The 22,783-nt window shown below is 39.6% G+C and overlaps 1 protein-coding gene across 1 annotated transcript in view; it reads left to right on the plus strand.

Annotated features, from left to right (window-relative positions):
- LOC128649667 (CD209 antigen-like protein E) overlaps positions 1-21,293 on the plus strand; it is a 283,146-nt gene extending 261,853 nt beyond the window's left edge. Inside the window, exon 7 of the mRNA XM_053703049.1 lies at positions 20,418-21,293. Within this exon, the coding sequence (XP_053559024.1) occupies positions 20,418-20,604 (187 nt within the window). The 3' untranslated portion in view covers positions 20,605-21,293. The remainder of the gene's footprint in view (positions 1-20,417) is intronic.
- Positions 21,294-22,783: the final 1,490 nt, after the last annotated feature.

Below are 22,783 nucleotides of genomic sequence, written 5' to 3' on the forward strand. Positions count from 1 at the left end.
CAGAGCTGGTAGTCAGACGAGCCGAGTCAGGAGCCAAAGCGAGTAGTCAGACAAGCCAAGTCAGGAACCAGGAGGTACGTCAGACAGCTAGGTAATACACAGGAACAGGAACTCATAAAAAGGTCTGAGACAAAGGCAAAGCATACTGAACACAGGCCCTTTAAATAATAAATGATGACATCCCAATTCTGAGACTGCAACCTGTCTCACATGGATGATGTACAACAGTCTAGCCATAAGAGTGGGTGCAGGAAATGAGCAGCATCACACACTCTGCAGCAGATTCAGCAAGAAAAGGAAATCAAAATGGCTGCCAGCAGCACATGGCAAACAGAGCAGGGAAAAACCCTGACAGTACCCTCCCCTCAATGACCCCTCCCCCACAGGAAGACAAAAGGCTTATTGGGGAAACAGGCATGGAAGGCACAGAGGAGGGCGGGAGCATGAACATCAGAGGATTAAACCCATGAATGCTCCTCAGGACCGTAGTCCCTCCAGTGAACCAAATACTGTACGCGGCCTCTGGACATACGAGAGTCAATAATGCTGTTGACCTCATATTATTTATGGCTGTCAACAGAGATAGGACAAAGACGAGGCAACACAGTGGTAAACCGATTACAAACCAATGGTTTCAAGAGGGAGACATGAAAAACATTGAAGATGTGCATTGCAGGAGGAAGTTCAAGAGCATAAGCCACAGGATTGACCAGTCGGAGTATTCAAAAAGGACCAACATAACAAGGAGTCAGTTTATTGGAAGGCACATGAAGGTTCAAGTTTTCGAGAAGGATAGCAAAACCCTCTCACCAACCTGGTAGGAAGGTGCGGGCAGATGCCTACGATCAGTCTGGAACTTTTGGCGCTGCTTAGAATGATGAAGGCAATCCTGAATCTGCACCCATGTGGAACAGAGTTGCTGAAAATGGTCCTCCAAAGCCGGAATACCCTGAGACATGAATGAATCAGGCAACAAGGATGGTTGAAACCCATAATTTGCCATGAACGGGGATATCTGGGAGGAAGCATTAATAGCACTATTACGAGCGAACTCTGCCCAAGGTAACAGTTCAGACCAATTATTGTGGTGATCTGAGAAATAGCAACGGAGGAACTGTTCCAGTGCTTGATTAGACCATTCCGCAGCCCCATTGGATTCAGGGTGATATGCCGAGGAGAAAGAAAGTTGGATCCCCATTTGAGCACAAAAGGAACGCCAAAATCTGGAGACAAACTGGCTACCCCAGTCCGATACTATCTCCTTGGGTAACCCATGTAAACGGAAGACCTCACGGGCAAAAATTGAAGCAATCTCCTGAGCGGTAGGCAGCTTCTTCAAGAGAATGCAATGTGACATTTTAGAAAAATGGTCAACCACCATTAGGATAACAGTATTGCCATTGGAAACATGGAGCTCAACAATGAAGTCCATGGAAAGGTGTGTCCAAGGATGCTCACCATTAACAATAGGTTGAAGAAGACCCACAGGAAGACGTCGAGTAGTCTTATTCTGTGCACAAACTGAGCAGGAGGCAACATACGCAGCAACATCAGAACAAAGACCTGGCCATGAGAATTTTCGAGTGACAGACCAAATCATTTGGTTCTTGCCCGGGAGACCTGTGGCTTTAGGATAGTGGTAAGTGTGCAAAAGTTTAGTTTGAAGATTCTCAGGAACAAAACACTTACCACTAGGTTTCTCAGGAGGTGCATTGGTTTTTGCAGCCAGGATCTCCTCCCCCAAGGGAGAAGTCAAATTAGTACTATGGTCATCAAAATATGATCAGGAGGTATAACTGGACAGAGGTTAAAAATTGTTGAGAGAGGGCATCAGCCCTTACTACCAGGCAGGTAGGAAACCACATAATTAAACCGAGACAAAAATAGCGCCCATCTGGCCTGTCGGGCGACAAACGTTTTGCTTAAGATAGATAAGTTACATTCTTGTGGTCAGTAAGAATGAGCACTGGTATGCTAGTACCCTCGAGAAGATGCCTCCATTCCTTAAGTGCCAAAATTATGGCCAGTAATTCCCTGTCACCATTTTCATAATTGCACTCTGCTGGAGACAATTTCTTAGAGAAGAAACCACACGGATGCAAGGAACCATCAGACGTAGGACGTTGAGACAAGAGGGCACCTACTCCAGTCTCAGACGCATCGACATCAAGAACGAATGGCAGGAAAGGGTTAGGATGAGTGAGTACTGGAGCAGCAGCAAAGGCAGTCTTAAGACTATCAACAGGCCTTAATGGCAGTAGGTGACCAATGGAGTGGATCATTCTCTTTACGGGTCATGTCTGTGATAGGTTTGACCAAGGAAGAAAAGTTTTTAATAAACTTTCTATAGTAATTAGTGAAGCCCAAAAAACGTTGAATGGAGTGAAGACCAACTGGGTGAGGCCACTGCATAGAGATCACATAACCTAGGAAGGTTACTTGAGTCTGATGGAATTCAAATTTCTTGAGTTTACAAAACAGGCCGTTCTCACGTAGTCTCTGAAGTTCCCATGTGACATCAGAACGATGAGCCTCAAGTGTGGGTGAGTGCATGAGGATGTTGTCTAAGTACACCACAACACACTGTTGCAACATATCTTGTAGGACATCATTAATAAATTCCTTAAAAACAGCAGGAGCATTACATAGGCCAAAGGGCATTAAAAGATATTTATAATGCCCGCTCCTGGTGTTAAATTCTGTTTTCCATTTATTGCCCTCTCTAATCCTAACAAGATTGTACGCTCCTCTCAAATCAAGTTTAGAAAAGACTGTAGCTCCCTTGAGGTGATCAAAGATTTCCTTAATGAGTGGAATAGGGTAAGCATTCTTAATGGTAAGACGATTAAGACCCCTATAATTGATGCATGATCTTAACTCGCCACCCTTTTTCTTCACAAAGAAGAAACCAGCCCCTGCAGGAGAGCAGGATTTGCGGATGATCCATCATGACAGAGAATCGGCTACATACTCCTCCATAGCACAATTCTCCGCAACAGACAGCGGGTAAACCTGGCCCCGAGGGTGAATGGCTCTGGTTGCAGGTTTATGGCACAATTTTAAGACCGGTGAGGAGGCAACATACTGGCATGAACCTTGTAAAAAATGTCTAGGAACTCACGGTACTCTTCTGGCAAATGAGATACAGAAGAAGTGCACAAGACTTTGACTGGTTTCTGAAGACAAATGGAAATACATTGCGGAGACCATGACAAAATTTTCGGACCTGCGCCAGTCGAGACTGGGATTGTGCTTTTGGAGCCAGGGATAACCCAGAACAACTGGAAAATGTGGAGAGTTAATCACCTGGTACTGGAGGGTTTCAAAATGGAGTGCCCCAACAGCCATGGATAACGGAGCAGTTTCGTGAGTAATGAGTGCGGGCTGAAGGGGCCTGCGATCAATGGCCTCAATAGCAAGTGGAATGGACAGAGGCAATACAGGAATGAAGTGCTTTGATACAAAAGCACTGTCAATGAAATAGCCTGCAGCACCAGAGTCAACAAGAGCCTGGGTGACTATGGAGGAGTCCACCTAGGAAAGGACAACCGTGACCAAAGGTTTCTTCTTTAGCGGTTCTGGAGACGAGGATAAACCACCCAAGGTCTGCCCCCAACAGGACCTTAGGTGCGAGCGTTTCCCGGCCGTGTAGGACAAGACTTTAAAAGGTGGCCCTGTAACCCACAATAGAGGCAGAGCCCCTCCCTCCTCCTAAAGGCTCTCTCCACCGCAGAGAGATGCGTGAATCCCAACTGCATTGGCTCAGCAGTACCTGGTGACTCGGGACCAGGAGGCATGGGAGGAGAGGGAGACAACGGAACAGGAGGTTCCACAAGCGCTCCTTGAAAGGGGGCCTCTCTTGGAGTCTGATGTCAATTAGGAAAAAAAAAAAAGACACCAATGCCTCAAAATCTTTTGGTAAATCTCTGGCAATAACTTCATCTTTAATCGCATCAGAGAGAACATAAAAGAAGGCTGCAACAAGGGCTTCATTGTTCCAACCTACCTCTGCGGCACACGTATGGAACTCAATGGCATACGGAGAAACAGATCTAGTACCTTGCTGAATGGACATGAGTTGTTTAGCAGCAGAGGAGGAGCGAGCCGGAACATCAAATACCCTTCGAAAGGAGGCCACAAATTCAGGGTAATTTGAAATCACAGGTTTATTAGTCTCCCACAAGGGATAAGCCCAGGCAACAGCTGTCTCAGAGAGTAACAAGATGAGAAATCCCACCTTAGCTCTGTCAGAGGGAAACGCCTGAGGTAACATCTCAAAGTAAATGCCAACCTGGATCAAAAACCCTCTGCACTGAATAGGATTGTCTCCATATTGCTGAGGTAGAGGTGCAGAACCAGGCATGCTCCTGATAGGACTAGGTGCAGCAGCAGAAACAGGAGCAGCCATAACTTGTGGGACACTCTGGTCCAAATGTGCAGTGTGAGTCATCAGGGTTTGCTGGGCTAGTGCAAATTGATCCAAGCGGTGATCCTGTTCATCTTTCCTGCAAATGATGGTAGGTAAAGGTGGATTATTAGCACCATCAGGAGGATTCATGGCCCTTGTGTAATGTCAGGGTGCCAGGAATCCGACTGAGACAAGAAATGCAAAAATAATCACACCTTTATTATTAACAAAGAAATAATAAAAAGTCCACAAGTCAAATAACAAGCCAGGAGTCAAAGCCAGAGCTGGTAGTCAGACGAGCCGAGTCAGGAGGCAAAGCAAGTAGTCAGACGAGCCGAGTCAGGAACCAGGAGGGGCGTCAGACAGCAAGGTAATACACAGGAACAGGAACCCCAACAGAAAGTAGTAAAGGGGCAGAGAATGCACCAGAGAAGGCTAAATGTATGGTTAGACAGGTAGGAAGAGAACAACAAGAGGGCTGTGTTGCAAATGCCAAAGGATTAGAGGGTTTGGGGAAAAAGAGGGGTTGAGGTTTAGCAGAGAGAATTGGCCTTTCGGTTTTGCTGTAAGTAGGCCACTAGTAACCTTAAAGATTGATGTCCCTGTGGAGTGTTGGCGTCAAAATCCAGATTACAATGGGTCAAGGAGGGAGTTTAATGTAAGAAAATGTGATAGACGTGTATATAAACAATTTATGTAAAAATTGTAATCAAGAGAAAATTAAATCAAACATATGTAATGTGTAAATGAAAATAGCAGACAAGAAAAATGATCAAGAAACAATTTAAACAAGCATACCATACTTTATTTCTTTCTAATTAGTTACAAGTTACAAATATATCCATTTAATTCCCAACTCTGCAAAAGGAAGGGATCAGGTAACATTTAAATTAATCCACCCATGGATTAGATTTCACTAATAAATACCAATGTTTCAGGTTTTTCTTAAAAATCCTATTACTCAATGTACTGTGTTCTAAAACAAATACTAATCTTATATGTGCCTGCTTATTTTTGCTTTTTTAGCTCCCCGACTAAATCAGAAATGGCCTTGTCATTTTCCTCAATTATTTCTCTTACCCTCTTCTTCTAAACTTTGGGTTTTATAGAGCCTGAAACATTGATGTCCATGTGCATAACACCATAATAAATTGACTTTTTGTTAAATTTATATGGTAATGCCTGTTGCTTTTAATCTATTAATAATCAGATAAGCCGTGGTCAAACCAAGGTAGACAAAGCAGGAAGAATAAATGAATAACTAAACACAGAGGGCAAGATTACAAGTCTCACAGCAAATCTGTTCTCACAAATGTGAAAAGACCATGCGCATTTAAGTTTTTGCGCATTTTTGGTTGCACAGGTATTACAAGTTGCAAAATCACTTATTTTGCTTGCGCGTTAACCCGAATACAGCACATAAAAAAACTTGCGTTTTTGTGTGAGCGTGCATGTATAGCCCCATAGAGATCAATAGAGAAAAAAAAGAAAAAAACACCCAAGATCGTGAAAACTACATCATATTTTCGCATATGGAGAAAAAAAAATGCTGAAAAAACAAAGACCCATCGCACATACAAAATAGCATATTCGCATTAAATACATATATACACATATAGATACATTAAGATATATTTATACATCTTTAACAATGTATATGTATGTCTCTCAATGTTAAAGGGACACTGAACCCAAATTTTGTCTTTCATGATTCAGATAGAGCATGCAATTTTAAGCAACTTTCTAATTTACTCCTATTGCCAATTTTTCTTTGTTCTCTTGCTATCTTTATTTAAAAAAGAATACATCTAAGCTAAGGAATCTAAATAAGGAGAGAATCCCAATGGGCAATATAAACAGGTATCTGCCTTACTTATAATCCGGATTCACAGAGTTTCAGCAATGTTCATAATATAAACTCTATGTTCTATACTTAGTCCATGATGCAATCAAGGGGATTATTTACCATATGTTACTAATAGTTAAAGGGACAGTCTAGGCCAAAATAAACTTTCATGATTCAGATAGAGCATGTCATTTTAAACAATTTTCCAATTTACTCTTATCACCAATTTTGCTTTGTTCTCTTGGTATTCTTAGTTGAAAGCTTAACCTAGGAGGTTCATATGCTAATTTCTTAGACCTTGAAGCCCACCTCTTTCAGATTGCATTTTAACAGTTTTTCACCACTAGAGTGTGTTAGTTCACGTATTTCATATAGAAAACACTGTGCTCATGCACGAGAAGTTATCTGGGAGCAGGCACTGATTGGCTAGACTGCAAGTCTATCAAAAGAACTGGAAAAAGGGGCAGTTTGCAGAGGCTTAGATACAAGATAATCACAGACGTTAAAAGTATATTATTATAACTGTGTTGGTTATGCAAAACTGGGAAATGGGTAATAAAGGAATTATCTATCTTTTAAAACAATAAAAATTCTGGTGTAGACTGTCCCTTTAATTGTCATGTGCCAAACTTTGCAGGAACCACCTATATATATATATATATATATATATATATATATATATAAAACTGAGGTTCAGAACCCAACCATGGAATATGCCCCTTATCCGTCTGTAATCAATCTTCCATGTTCTGTGCCCAACCATATATGACAGATGAATGCAAGACACCTCTCTCACATAATCCCAACTGGAGGATATAAATATTCTTATAAATTTACACACAGCCTTACCCGCTACAACCGTCTTTCCAGCACTTCTCTCTGAGACAGGTATACAATGCTCATCCGGGCTCCTACCCGTCCACCGACCATGGATCGAGCATTCAACTCGTTTACCTGATGACGTGAGTGGCTAGAGCCACCCTGGCTTTTTGGTTTGAGGTCGGCCTGTGTGACGTATTGTCCTCTCGACTTTCTGTCAATCCTGATGTACACTGGTGTAGTAGGCAATGGGCAAATAGTACGGCATATTCCACTGGGTAAAAAAACGGCTCAAAGAAAATAATCTGGCACAGAAGTAGTAATCCACCATCTGGCTCCAAATTTAGGCTGTGTGTAAATTTATAAGAACATTTATATACTCCAGTTGGGATTATGTGAGAGAGGTGTCTTGTATTCATCTGTCATATATGGTTGGGCACAGAACATGGAAGATTGATTACAGACAGATAAGGGGCATATTCCATGGTTGGGTACTGAACCTCAGTTATATATATATATATATATATATTTTTCAAAAAACTTTAAAGAAAGAAAATGATAGTGAGATCCACTTATCATAAAGAAGACAGGGAATCAAGCACTTTTTTAACTTTTTATTGATTTAGCTTATGGATTTTTGCACTGCCTTAATGGCAAATAATCCAATATAGACACACTCTCTCACAAAAGAAACTGTACAACACTATCCATTACCAAATCAATGTAATATTGTAATCAACCATTTTTTTTAAAGTTTACAATACTATACATATATACAATAAATGCAGACTTCTCATTTGAAAGCAGCACTGTGATGTCACTAAGTATTCATTGGAGAAAGGAATAATCAAAAAAACTTTGCAACATCTTACCAGAGGACAGCCCCAATTTTTTAGGAAGGGAATTGCTGCCATGGATAGAAAAAGGATCTATGCAGTTTTTTTAATTGCCCCTAGGCATCAGTGTATACCTGAACAACATTTAAACAATATGCTTTGTAATTAAACGTTATTTGATAAGGGTACAAGACACATAACAAACAAAACACGTGTTTCATCCCTTGATTACACAGGACTTCCACAGGGCTCATATATATATATATATATATGTGTGTGTGCGTATGTGTGTGTGTGTATTTAGGTGGTTCCTGCAAAGTTTGGCACATGACAATTGACTATAAGTAACATATGGTAACTAATCCCCTTAATTGCATCACGGACTGAGTATAGAACATAGAGATTATATTATGAACATTGCTGAAACTCAGTGAATCCGGATTATAAGTAAGGCAGATACCTGTTTATATTGCCCATTGGGATTCTCTCCTTTTTTAGATTTATATTTGGGTGACACTTGGCAAGTCACTCGTCCCAATTGGGCATTATCCTGCAACAAACACAGGAAGAATCAGCTATAGTTTCTTTCTTTTCCTTGAAAAAGGTGAATGAGAGGGATGTAGATAATAGTGAGGTTGAGCAAATATTCTCCCAGGTCGCAATAGCTATGATTTACCTATGCTATTTGATGATATGGAAAGATTGATGGTGAAGGAAAAAAAGCTCAAATGGGACATTTGGACTCTAGAAAAATACACTGCATTAAATATGATACCCAAGGGCCTGCGAGTTAGCAAGTTCCCCACATTCAAGACTGAAGATCAGGAGTTTATTGATATGTGGAATACCATATCGAGTGACTGTTCACGAAGATTGATGAAATTGTTAATTACCCATAAAACTAGATTGCTGAATATGATCAGAACAGAGATTGATTAAGTTCAATTACTCCTAAATGGTTTTTGTAGTACTCTTGATTACCCAAAGTTTGATAATGTCCTGCAGCCGACCTTACTTGAGGTTAAATGTGAAATAGTTAACATAATGCATACTAAATTTTTAAGGGACAAATCGGACTATGATAGTAATAAGGTGTATATATGGAACAAGAGCCAAAGGTTCCAGCATAGAAGGAAACAAAATGTCTATAGGGGCAATAGAAGAGGTAGGGGTAGGAGACATAAAGGTAGGAGAAATAGGACAGTGACCTTCTCGGACAGTGAGGCTGACTCAGGTGAGGAGAACGGACAGTCAGAGAATGAGAATAAGTTTCCACAGGAAATTGTTAATATGAACACCAATTATAATAGATTTGTGGGACAAGGCAACACATTTGTCAGGATGGGGACTAGACATGGCCCCAATAGAGCAAGAGCAGTACAACATTCTATGCAATCTAGGGGGCAATAACACCAACTGACAAGATATCAGCCAAAACCAGAGCCCATGTATCCACCTACCTACCCAAGCACCAGTACAGCAAGAGGTAGGGATGATGAACTAATCCAGCTAGAACAGGTTTTTCAGATGGGCCAACATACCAGAGAAGGAGGAGGGATGAACATGCAAACACCCCAACAGGGGAGATATCCAACAAGACTGACTCGGGTTCCTTCAAAATACAAACCATAAATTTATCCACCCAGGTATTAACACCTGATGAGAGTAGGGTGCTGAGTCTTGGTTTGGGCTTTGTACCTAAAGTTAATTTTAACCTATTCCAAACTATGCTGGACCTTAATAGGTTCATACGTAATATTACCTTACGCAAGCATTTTTCCAATACAGGCGATGACCCTGATGTAACACCTTACGTAGAACGCAACACAAGGGATGTACATCCAGAATTAGACTTCCATGAAACATGTGACCTAATTACTCTGAGGGGGTTAGAGAAGGAAGGATCAACAGTGGTTGTGAGTGAGACCCAGAGAGGGGGTAAGAAGTACAGAAACCCCTCTACTTTCTACCCCATTCAGAGTAGGGGGAGCATAGTTGAAACTTTTTACAAAAGAGTAGAAGCAGATTTAAGGACACTCTCTCAGGCACAGACACCAGTAAAGAAGAACATGACCAGAAATTAGCAAATGGCCCTAAAATCATTGGGTGAGAATGTAAATATTGTAATCAAGCAAGCGGATAAGGGGGGCTCAGTGGTGCTCATGAACAGAACTGACTATGTTGATGAGGCATTTAAGCAGTTGAGGAACACTGACAGCTATGAAAGGTTAAAGCAGGATCCTATCAAAAACTTTCAGCATGAGCTTATGCACCTGCTTGATGGAGCTATGGAACAGGGCTTGATTGATGTCAAAACCCTTCAATATCTTTATGTGGACCATCCAGTTATTCCTCTGTTGCATCATTTGCCTAAGGTCCATAAGACGCTAGAAAATGTCCAAGGTAGGCCCATCATGAGTGGATAGGGTTTATGCTGGAGTACTTATCTGAGTGGCTGGATGACATCTTGCAGCCACTGGTTAGGTATCTTCCTAGTTATCATGTCCTAAATTTGGTCAAGAGATTAGTTTTATAATCTTCAATACCCCATGAATGGGGTTTAAAGGCAATTTCTTTTTTTTGGAGAATGATACATCACACAGTGGGCCACTCAGAATTTTTATACTGGATGTTACCAAATTTCTGTTGTCCCACAACTTTTTTCAGCTCAAGGGAGAGATGTGGGACCCACTTATGCAAACCTATTCATGGGTTGGTGGGAGCGGTCCCACATCTATGCAGATAGCAATCCTTTTAGGTCATCCATTAGGTTGTACCATCGGTTCATTAATGACCTGATATTTATCTGGCATGGGGATAGAAATATGTCTGATAGGTTTGTTGAGTACCTGGGACACAATGACTTGAACCTGCGTTTCACAAATGAGTTTGATGCAAGTATGGTTCACTACCTGGATCTGGAACTGAGAGGATGGCATTCTGGTAAGGTCACTTCAGAGTTTTACAGAAAACCTATATCTGCGAACAGTCTCCGGCATGCCAGAAGCAGTCATCCCAGGCATGTGCCCTACTCGGTGGCCAAGGGAAAATTTGTGCGACTTAAGAGGAATTGTACCCAACCTAGTAGTTTTGATAGACATGCGGATGATTTAGAAAACCGCTTGCAGGAGAGGGTATACAGTAGAAATGTGATTATAAGAGCTAGAAGGGAAGTGAATAGTATACCCAGAGAAATGCTGCTTAAGGATAGGGTTGGTAACCCAGGGACCCCTAGGAATAAGCTGACATTTGTGACAGATTTTTCAGCACAGTACCAGGACATTTGTGGTGTCATACGCCAACATTTTTAGTTAATGGTAGCTGATGACGCTCTTGCAGACACAGTTGGGAAGAGATGCAGATTTTCCTACAGGAGGAATAGATCTATAGGTAGTATTGTTTCACCTTCTCAACTTAAAAAACCTGTGTCTGCAACAGTGTAATTATCATGGTTGAGACACAAGGGGACATTTAGGTGTGACTATTGGCAATGTAAAGCTTGCAAACACGTCCATGTGGATTCATTGTTTGGATCATTTGTGACAGGTGAAAGGTTTGAAGTATCATCTTGCCTTAACTGTAGATTCACTTATTGTGTGTATCTACTTTGGTGCTCAACGTGTAACCTTCAATATGTAGGGTTAATCACCAGGGATGTGCGTTCAAGGATCCGGGAACACTTGTCCACGATTAATGTGGGTAGGATCAGCACACCCCTGGTGGATCATTTTGTTAGGAAACATGCCAAAGATTGTAGCTCACTCAGGTGGATGATCATTGAAAGGGTACTACCCCAGAGGAGGGGGGGAGACAGATACCAGATCCTGTCTATATAGGAGATGTCCTGGATATTCAGACTCAAGACAAAGAGACCTCTGGGTCTGAATTCTGAATACGATTTTATTAACTATTGGTCTTAGGTGCCTGTCAACCCCCTTTTTCTCTGTTAAAACCTACCATACTCCTCCTTGTATAAAATAAGGTGAAGGGTTAATACTATTCCCCTCTTTTGTTTTAAGATGGATTTTCTCAATTGCTAAAATAGATTATTATGCAGTGTATGTATGATCATGAAGTATTTGGAATATTTGAAAAATTTAAAATAAAAGTATCGATTCTGAGAGCTGACAGCTAAGGGAACTAGTAGATAATGCTATACTAGCATTATTTCCTATCCATAATTTGCTTCATGCTATGTTCCTCATTGGTGAATGGCGCAGGAATATTTTCCATTTATTCTTTTCCATGCCACTTTTATGTGTATTGTCATGATAATAAACTATTTATCTATGTTTTACCAGTCATATGTTATTGCCTAGGTGACAACATGATGTTTACATTCTAATGACATTTTTATAATAACGATATACCCCTGTATCTTTACATTTCAATTTATGTATCCACCAACCAGGACACAGTAAAGGGTTCTTAAGGTTGGAATAGGAACTGAGTTTTTATGGACTATGATTATGGCTATTCAGCCAAAACGCATCAGTCTGGTTCTGTTATGGGGTATTATCCCCCTCTAATTTTATGAATTTGGAATAAAAGTTCATTTTTATCTTATCAAGTTTCTGGCTAAACATTCTTTTTTCGGCTATCTAAGCTAAGGAGACAGACAACTTTTGGTTCAGACCCTGGACAGCACTTGTTTATTGGTGGGTGAATTTATATATTAATCAGCAAGAACAACCCAAGTTGTTCACCAAAAATGGGCCGGCTTCTAAACTTACATTCTTGCTTTTCAAATACAGAAACCAAGAGAATGAAGAAAATTTGATAATAGGAGTAAAATAGAAAGTTGCTTAAAATTGCATGCTCTGTCTGAATCACGAAAGCAAATAATTGGGTTCAGTGGCCCTTTAAAGCCCTATGCCTGACTTTTTTTCTAACACCTGAGACCTCAAATCTTTGAGCCCTTATAACTTTTGTGTGCAATATTTTTTTTAAATAATTTTTATTACACAGCTCTGAGGACGTGTTATCCCAACACATGAAACTTTTTTTGTTACGGAAAACCATTAACTACATCTTTTCGAGCTTGGAAAGGCGATTGCTCGCAATGAACATTGCTTGCGAAAAGACTATATCACACGGAAAATACATACCATGCGACTTGTAATCTTGTGCAGAGGCTTTTAAAACCTTTTGGAGCTAATTCTGCCACAAGGCATTACAAATAGCATTATACTTAGTGCAAGTCTCACAATCAAATCCATAACAAATAATAGTGTAGACATCCACAGTGCTACATTCAGTGCCACCATCATCCATAGTAGTTCTAGCCCAGAACCTTTCTTCAGACAAAAGTGATAGCACAACTCAATATCCACCGTGAAGACCCTGTTTCTATAACAATCTGCAGAGAATTTCACAAAGTCAATTTCCATGGAAGAGCTGCAATTGCTAAACCTTTAATCACAGACACATGTTAAAATACAAAAAATATGGTGTCATGATCATTGAACCTGGACAGATGCAGACTGGAAATGAGTGATATGGTCCGATGAGTAATCATTTACATTATTCCCAACAGTAGGTAGGGTTTATGTATAGAGAACCCCCAAGGAAGTGTACAACTCAGTCTGGTTTCAACTGTCAAACATGGGGGTGGAGCTACTGCCAGCAAGAACTTGGACATTCTAGGTGATCAAATGCATCCTATTATGTTTCCCAAGATAATAATGTGCCCATACACCCAGCCAGAACAGTTCAGTTTACTTTGAGGGAGCAACAAGATTAACTTTAACATCTGCCCTGGTCAGCTCAACCACTTGACTTGAATAATATTTTGTAGTGCTTTCTGATATCCTCTATTAAGCCTAAATGTTCAAAATGTGTCATTGAGCTTGTGGAAAGTAATTGAATCCTGATTTTTGTGCAGCTGTAGTTCTATCTCCTCTTTTGCCCAAGACTGTTAATCTGTTAATTATGTTTAATGTTACATTTCTTTCATGTAATTAGCAAGAGTCCATGAGCTAGTGACATATGGGATATACATTCCTACCAGGAGGGGCAAAGTTTCCCAAACCTCAAAATGCCTATAAATACACCCCTCACCACACCCACAAATCAGTTTTACAAACTTTGCCTCCTATGGAGGTGGTGAAGTAAGTTTGTGCTAGATTCTACGTTGATATGCGCTCCGCAGCAGGTTGGAGCCCGGTTTTCCTCTCAGCGTGCAGTGAATGTCAGAGGGATGTGAGGAGAGTATTGCCTATTTGAATGCAGTGATCTCCTTCTACGGGGTCTATTTCATAGGTTCTCTGTTATCGGTCGTAGAGATTCATCTCTTACCTCCCTTTTCAGATCGACGATATACTCTTATATATACCATTTCCTCTACTGATTCTCGTTTCAGTACTGGTTTGGCTTTCTACTACATGTAGATGAGTGTCCTGGGGTAAGTAAGTCTTATTTTCTGTGACACTCTAAGCTATGGTTGGGCACTTTTATATAAAGTTCTAAATATATGTATTCAAACATTTATTTGCCTTGACTCAGGATGTTCAACGTTCCTTATTTCAGACAGTCAGTTTCATATTTGGGATAATACATATGAATAAATCATTTTTTCTTACCTTAAAAATTTGACTTTTCCCTGTGGGCTGTTAGGCTCGCGGGGGCTGAAAATGCTTCATTTTATTGCGTCATTCTTGGCGCGGACTTTTTTGGCGCAAATTTTTTTTTCTGTTTCCGGCGTCATACGTGTCGCCGGAAGTTGCGGCATTTTTGACGTTTTTTTGCGCCAAAGGTGTCGGCGTTCCGGATGTGGCGTCATTATTGTCTCCACATTATTTAAGTCTCATTATTTTGTGCTTCTGGTTGCTAGAAGCTTGTTCACTGGCATTTTTTTCCCATTCCTGAAACTGTCATTTAAGGAATTTGATCAATTTTGCTTTATATGTTGTTTTTTTCTATTACATATTGCAAGATGTCCCACGTTGAAGCTGAGTCAGAAGATACTTCTGGAAAATCGCTGCCTGGTGCTGGAGCTACCAAAGCTAAGTGTATCTGCTGTAAACTTTTGGTATCTGTTCCTCCAGCTGTTGTTTGTACTGTTTGTCATGACAAACTTGCTAATGCAGATAATATTTCCTTTAGTACTGTTACATTACCTGTTGCTGTTCCGTCAACATCTAATACTCAGAGTGTTCCTGATAACATAAGAGATTTTGTTTCTAAATCCATTAAGAAGGCTATGTCTGTTATTCCTCCTTCTAGTAAACGTAAAAAGTCTTTTAAAACTTCTCATTTTTCAGATGAATTTTTAAATGAACATCATCATTCTGATACTGATATTGGTTCCTCTGATTCAGAGGATTCTGTCTCAGAGGTTGATGCTGATAAATCTTCATATTTATTTAAAATGGAATTTATTCGTTCTTTACTTAAAGCAGTCCTAATTGCATTAGAAATTGAGGATTCTAGTCCTCTTGATACTAAATCTAAACATTTAGATAAGGTTTTTAAATCTCCTGTAGTTATTCCAGAAGTGTTTCCTGTCCCTGGTGCTATTTCTGAAGTAATTTCCAGGGAATGGAATAATTTGGGTAATTCTTTTACTCCTTCTAAACGTTTTAAGCAATTATATCCTGTGCCATCTGACAGATTAGAATTTTGGGACAAAATCCCTAAGGTTGATGGGGCTGTCTCTACTCTTGCTAAGCGTACTACTATTCCTACGGCAGATGGTACTTCCTTTAAGGATCCTTTAGATAGGAAAATTGAATCCTTTCTAAGAAAAGCTTACTTGTGTTCAGGTAATCTTCTTAGACCTGCTATATCTTTAGCGGATGTTGCTGCAGCTTCAACTTTTTGGTTAGAAGCTTTAGCGCAACAAGTAACAGATCATAATTCTCATAGCATTATTCTTCTTCTACAACATGCTAATAATTTTATTTGTGATGCCATCTTTGATATCATTAGAGTTGATGTCAGGTATATGTCTCTAGCTATTTTAGCTAGAAGAGCTTTATGGCTTAAAACTTGGAATGCTGATATGTCTTCTAAGTCTACTCTGCTTTCCCTTTCTTTCCAGGGTAATAAATTATTTGGTTCTCAGTTGGATTCTATTATCTCAACTGTTACTGGAGGGAAAGGAACTTTTTTACCACAGGATAAAAAATCTAAAGGTAAATTTAGGTCTAATAATCGTTTTCGTTCCTTTCGTCACAACAAGGAACAAAAGCCTGATCCTTCATCCTCAGGAGTGGTATCAGTTTGGAAACCATCTCCAGTCTGGAATAAATCCAAGCCTTTTAGAAAACCAAAGCCAGCTCCCAAGTCCACATGAAGGTGCGGCCCTCATTCCAGCTCAGCTGGTAGGGGGCAGATTACGTGTTTTCAAAGAAATTTGGTTCAATTCCGTTCACAATCTCTGGATTCAGAACATTGTTTCAGAAGGGTACAGAATTGGCTTCAAGATAAGGCCTCCTGCAAAGAGATTTTTTCTTTCCCGTGTCCCAGTAAACCTAGCGAAGGCTCAAGCATTTCTGAAATGTGTTTCAGATCTAGAGTTGGCTGGAGTAATTATGCCAGTTCCAGTTCTGGAACAGGGGCTGGGGTTTTATTCAAATCTCTTCATTGTACCAAAGACCAGTTCTGGATCTAAAAATATTGAATCGTTATGTAAGGATACCAACATTCAAAATGGTAACTGTAAGGACTATCCTGCCTTTTGTTCAGCAAGAGCATTATATGTCCACAATAGATTTACAGGATGCATATCTGCATATTCCGATTCATCCAGATCACTATCAGTTTCTGAGATTCTCTTTCCTAGACAAGCATTACCAGTTTGTGGCTCTACCGTTTGGCCTAGCTACAGCTCCAAGAATTTTTACAAAGGTTCTCGGTGCCCTTCTGTCTGTAATCAGAGAACAGGGTATTGTGGTATTTCCTTATTTGGACGATATCTTGGTACTTGCTCAGTCTTTACATTTAGCAGAATCTCATGCGAATCGACTTGTGTTGTTTCTTCAAGATCATGGTTGGAGGATCAATTTACCAAAAAGTTCATTGATTCCTCAGACAAGGGTAACCTTTTTAGGTTTCCAGATAGATTCAGTGTCCATGACTCTGTCTTTGACAGACAAGAGACGTCTAAAGTTGATATCAGCTTGTCGAAACCTTCAGTCACAATCATTCCCTTCGGTAGCTTTATGCATGGAAATTCTAGGTCTTATGACTGCAGCATCGGACGCGATCCCCTTTGCTCGTTTTCACATGCGACCTCTTCAGCTCTGTATGCTGAACCAATGGTGCAGGGATTACACAAAGATATCTCAATTAATATCTTTAACACCGATTGTACGACACTCTCTGATGTGGTGGACAGATCACCATCGTTTAGTTCAGGGGGCTTCTTTTGTTCTTCCGACCTGGACTGTAATTTCAACAGATGCAAGTCTGACAGGTTGGGGAGCTGTTTGGGGGTCTCTGACAGCACAAGGGGTTTGGGAATCTCAGGAGGTGAGATTACCGATCAATATTTTGGAACTCCGTGCAATTTTCAGAGCTCTTCAGTCATGGCCTCTTCTAAAGAGAGAATCGTTCATTTGTTTTCAGACAGACAATGTCACAACTGTGGCATACATCAATCATCAAGGAGGGACTCACAGTCCTCTGGCTATGAAGGAAGTATCTCGAATTCTGGTATGGGCGGAATCCAGCTCCTGTCTAGTTCCTGCGGTTCATATCCCAGGTATAGACAATTGGGAAGCGGATTATCTCAGCCGCCAAACGTTACATCCGGGCGAATGGTCTCTTCATCCAGAGGTATTCCTTCAGATTGTTCAAATGTGGGGACTTCCAGAAATTGATCTGATGGCCTCTCATCTAAACAAGAAACTTCCCAGGTATCTGTCCAGATCCAGGGATCCTCAAGCGGAAGCAGTGGATGCATTGTCACTTCCTTGGAAGTATCATCCTGCCTATATCTTTCCGCCTCTAGTTCTTCTTCCAAGAGTAATCTCCAAGATTCTGAAGGAATGCTCGTTTGTTCTGCTGGTAGCTCCAGCATGGCCTCACAGGTTTTGGTATGCGGATCTTGTCCGGATGGCCTCTTGCCAACCGTGGACTCTTCCGTTAAGACCAGACCTTTTGTCGCAAGGTCCTTTTTACCATCAGGATCTCAAATCCTTAAATTTAAAGGTATGGAGATTGAACGCTTGATTCTTAGTCAAAGAGGTTTCTCTGACTCTGTGATTAATACTATGTTACAGGCTCGTAAATCTGTATCTAGGGAGATATATTATAGAGTCTGGAAGACTTATATTTCTTGGTGTCTTTCTCATCATTTTTCCTGGCATTCTTTTAGAATTCCGAGAATTTTACAGTTTCTTCAGGATGGTTTGGATAAAGGTTTGTCTGCAAGTTCCTTGAAAGGACAAATCTCTGCTCTTTCTGTTCTTTTTCACAGAAAGATTGCTAATCTTCCTGATATTCATTGTTTTGTACAAGCTTTGGTTCGTATAAAACCTGTCATTAAGTCAATTTCTCCTCCTTGGAGTTTGAATTTGGTTCTGGGGGCTCTTCAAGCTCCTCCGTTTGAACCTATGCATTCGTTGGACATCAAATTACTTTCTTGGAAAGTTTTGTTCCTTTTGGCCATCTCTTCTGCCAGACGAGTTTCTGAATTATCTGCTCTTTCTTGTGAGTCTCCTTTTCTGATTTTTCATCAGGATAAGGCGATGTTGCGAACTTCTTTTAAATTTTTACCTAAGGTTGTGAATTCTAACAACATTAGTAGAGAAATTGTGGTTCCTTCTTTGTGTCCTAATCCTAAGAATTCTAAGGAGAGATCATTGCATTCTTTGGATGTAGTTAGAGCTTTGAAATATTATGTTGAAGCTATAAGAATTTCCGAAAGACTTCTAGTCTATTTGTTATCTTTTCCGGTTCTAGGAAAGGTCAGAAGGCCTCTGCCATTTCTTTGGCATCTTGGTTGAAATCTTTAATTCATCATGCTTATGTCGAGTCGGGTAAAACTCCGCCTCAAAGGATTACAGCTCATTCTACTAGGTCAGCTTCTACTTCCTGGGCGTTTAGGAATGAAGCTTCGGTTGATCAGATTTGCAAAGCAGCAACTTGGTCTTCTTTGCATACTTTTACTAAATTCTACCATTTTGATGTGTTTTCTTCTTCTGAAGCTGTTTTTGGTAGAAAAGTACTTCAGGCAGCTGTTTCAGTTTGAATCTTCTGCTTATAATTTCAGATTTTTTCATTATAAAATTTAAACTTTATTTTGGGTGTGGATTATTTTTCAGCGGAATTGGCTGTCTTTATTTTATCCCTCCCTCTCTAGTGACTCTTGCATGGAAAGATCCACATCTTGGGTAGTCATTATCCCATACGTCACTAGCTCATGGACTCTTGCTAATTACATGAAAGAAAACATAATTTATGTAAGAACTTACCTGATAAATTCATTTCTTTCATATTAGCAAGAGTCCATGAGGCCCACCCTTTTTTGTGGTGGTTATGATTTTTTTGTATAAAGCACAATTATTCCAATTCCTTATTTTTTATGCTTTCGCACTTTTTTCTTATCACCCCACTTCTTGGCTATTCGTAAAACTGATTTGTGGGTGTGGTGAGGGGTGTATTTATAGGCATTTTGATGTTTGGGAAACTTTGCCCCTCCTGGTAGGAATGTATATCCCATACGTCACTAGCTCATGGACTCTTGCTAATATGAAAGAAATGAATTTATCAGGTAAGTTCTTACATAAATTATGTTTTTTGTGTGTGTCTTTTTTGTTGCTGTATCGCCAGTAATATTTTCTGTGTTATTATCCCCCTCACTGATATACGCTCACTCCTTTCTTTCCTCTCACGTTCCTTACATTCTCACACAAAAAAAAATGTTTTGTTTAGTTTGACATAGCAAACCTCTTACTCTTATAGCTAAATACATTTTATTAATACAGATAAAGTATAACAATATATGTATTTGCTATTGATTGCTTAGAATTTTTAATGAAGGTCTGCACAATGTCTTTAAAAATACAGTGAAAGTCTGCATGAAGCCATGAAATTCCATTAGAGCATCTTTTAATACTTTTTCCAAAATCATAAGCCAAACTTTAAGACCCTGAAATATGTATTTAACCGTGAAAGTTTTACTAATTCAAACAGTGGATCTTCTAATGGATTGGAATGGCATAGAAACAAAGCCCTTTGATTCAGTTTCATATAATGTTGTTTTTTATAGTGATCAAGAATATATTGGAGTGAGGGTCAGGTTTATAATAATTAATATTTGACCAGTCACATGTAAGGTTAAAGTTAACTAATGAACAGGACATGTTAACTGGGTAAATTGATTTGTCCCCTGTAGGAAATAAGTAATTCAATGACATTGACATTTTTTTATTGCTTAAAATGTCAATCTTGCATATGAACAAAGTGACTTAATGGCATGCTTCTAACATACAAGATCAACTAAATGTGGTCAGTTTTACTTTGAATTCATTATTTAATTAATAAACTGTTTGTTCCCTAGGTTTTGGTCAGAAGGGCAACCAGATAATTACAATGGTTCAGAAGAGGAAGATTGCGTAACAATACGATATCCATACTGCAATAAATATGATTTTAAAAACTGGAATGATTTAAACTGTACATACAAATTAAAATACATTTGTGAGAAGGAGGCCGACAGTGTATTTAGGTTGTTTTGTGAGAAGTGACCACTTTAGAGAATGCAGATTTTAATTAAAAAATCTTGTGCATAATGGATGAATGTCTGTTGCACAATATCTAATTATATTTATATATGTTGGCTCTAAAATATTCACCCAGACAACTGTCATGCAGTCATGAATGCCTTTATCATATTATTCTTCATTCCACATTGCTAATTATCTGCTATACTTCTCTGCCAGCCCCTTCCATGTCTTTAGCCTCAAGAACAACATTTAAAATACCTTTGTAACCCACCCCCTTGACGGCAAATGTTAACGTACTGACCCCCTTTGATTTTCCCAATGGCTATTTCTTTTGTATCACCTCTTCATTTTTCTAGACTTATGCTATGATTTTAACAAAACAAATAACAAACGCTAGGGCCAGATTAGGCGTAAACTGCGCTCTTCGGGTTGTGCTCGTATTATAAATTGAAAGTAAACTATTTTCGCTCACGCACTAGCCGGCCACACTAAAAAGCAGAACTTACAATATATATATATATATGTAATTATATTTACAGTAAATACATAGTTAAAACCTTTATTAAATATGAATATTGCATAAATATGCTTTTTCATGTTTTTCTCTACCTACAAAGGGCTCCAATACACTTGTATATGTCTATGTATGTGTACATATGTATATATATATATATATATATATATATATATATATAGTGTTACTAGGGGTAGGGGGCACACAGATATTCTAAGGGTATTGCGTATTGTGCTGGCAATCCTAAATGTATATAACCAAATCAGTTAGAAAAGAGCTCTACCAAATCAAAAGAGCTAAAGCGGATTACTGGCCGCACCAAAAACAACCCTACAGTATAGTTGGAAATGACATCCTAAACAGGTTTGCTGAACATATACTTTTTAATAAAAACATAGCCAAAAAGGTACATGCTGAAAAAATGGCAATAATCAAATTACAAATTGCAAGTGTAGTGCACTACTGATATCTGTTGGCTAGCATATGCAGGGTTAATACCGACTCATGAGAAAGTCCATCCCTAATACCGGGCACTTGAGTGTTAAGAACACGCTCCGGTTATAGTTAAACAGAATACCGTCCTTGATATCTCATTGGTATGTATTTGATCCGGTACCGGATTTGAGACAATAATATGAGAGTCCAAGAGAGGTAATTTCACTGTTGAAAACTTAATCCCATGTGCAAGTGATACACCAAACTTCAAAATTTCAGAGCGCAAGACTTATTACTGCATGGCTTACCTTCGCTCTCTTCACACACTCTACGGTATTACCTGACAGGATCTCATCCGTGGTGTGACTCACAGCGGTGTATTCCGCCTATGCAGCTCTTCACTTGCTCAGATATTCGAACTTGATATCGCCAGATTCACAGCAAATCCACCATGCTGGCGTCCTCCACACTGTGTCTTGTTCAAAACATGGGATTAAGTTTTCAACAGTGAAATTACCTCTCTTGGACTCTCATATTATTGTCTCAAATCCGGTACCGGATCAAATACATACCAATGAGATATCAAGGACGGTATTCTGTTTAACTATAACCGGAGCGTGTTCTTAACACTCAAGTGCCCGGTATTAGGGATGGACTTTCTCATGAGTCGGTATTAACCCTGCATATGCTAGCCAACAGATATCAGTAGTGCACTACACTTGCAATTTGTAATTTGATTATTGCCATTTTTTCAGCATGTACCTTTTTGGCTATGTTTTTATTAAAATGTATATGTTCAGCAAACCTGTTTAGGATGTCATTTCCAACTATACTGTAGGGTTGTTTTTGGTGCGGCCAGTAATCCGCTTTAGCTCTTTTGATTTGGTAGAGCTCTTTTCTAACTGATTTGGTTATATATATATATATATATATACATACACATAGGGGCCAATTTATCAAGCTCTGTATGGAGCTTGATGCCCCGTGTTTCTGGATAGCCTTCAAAAAATGTTTTATTAGATGGTGTTATTATGAATGTAACTGTAATTTGTAATGTATTTTTGATATGCTTTGTGCAACTTTTTTGTTATGTAAAACAGTTAACCAGAGCGCTGAGGATGTGCTAACCCGCTGCCCATTAACATGAATTGCGCTCAAGTGATCGCATTTACTTTCCACTATGAGCGAAAAACTTGATGCACATAAACACCCAAGATAAACCCCTTATTGCTTGTGCGTAACTGTTAGCGC

The sequence above is a fragment of the Bombina bombina genome, chromosome 2 (assembly GCF_027579735.1).
Source record: "Bombina bombina isolate aBomBom1 chromosome 2, aBomBom1.pri, whole genome shotgun sequence".
Lineage (NCBI taxonomy): Eukaryota > Metazoa > Chordata > Amphibia > Anura > Bombinatoridae > Bombina > Bombina bombina.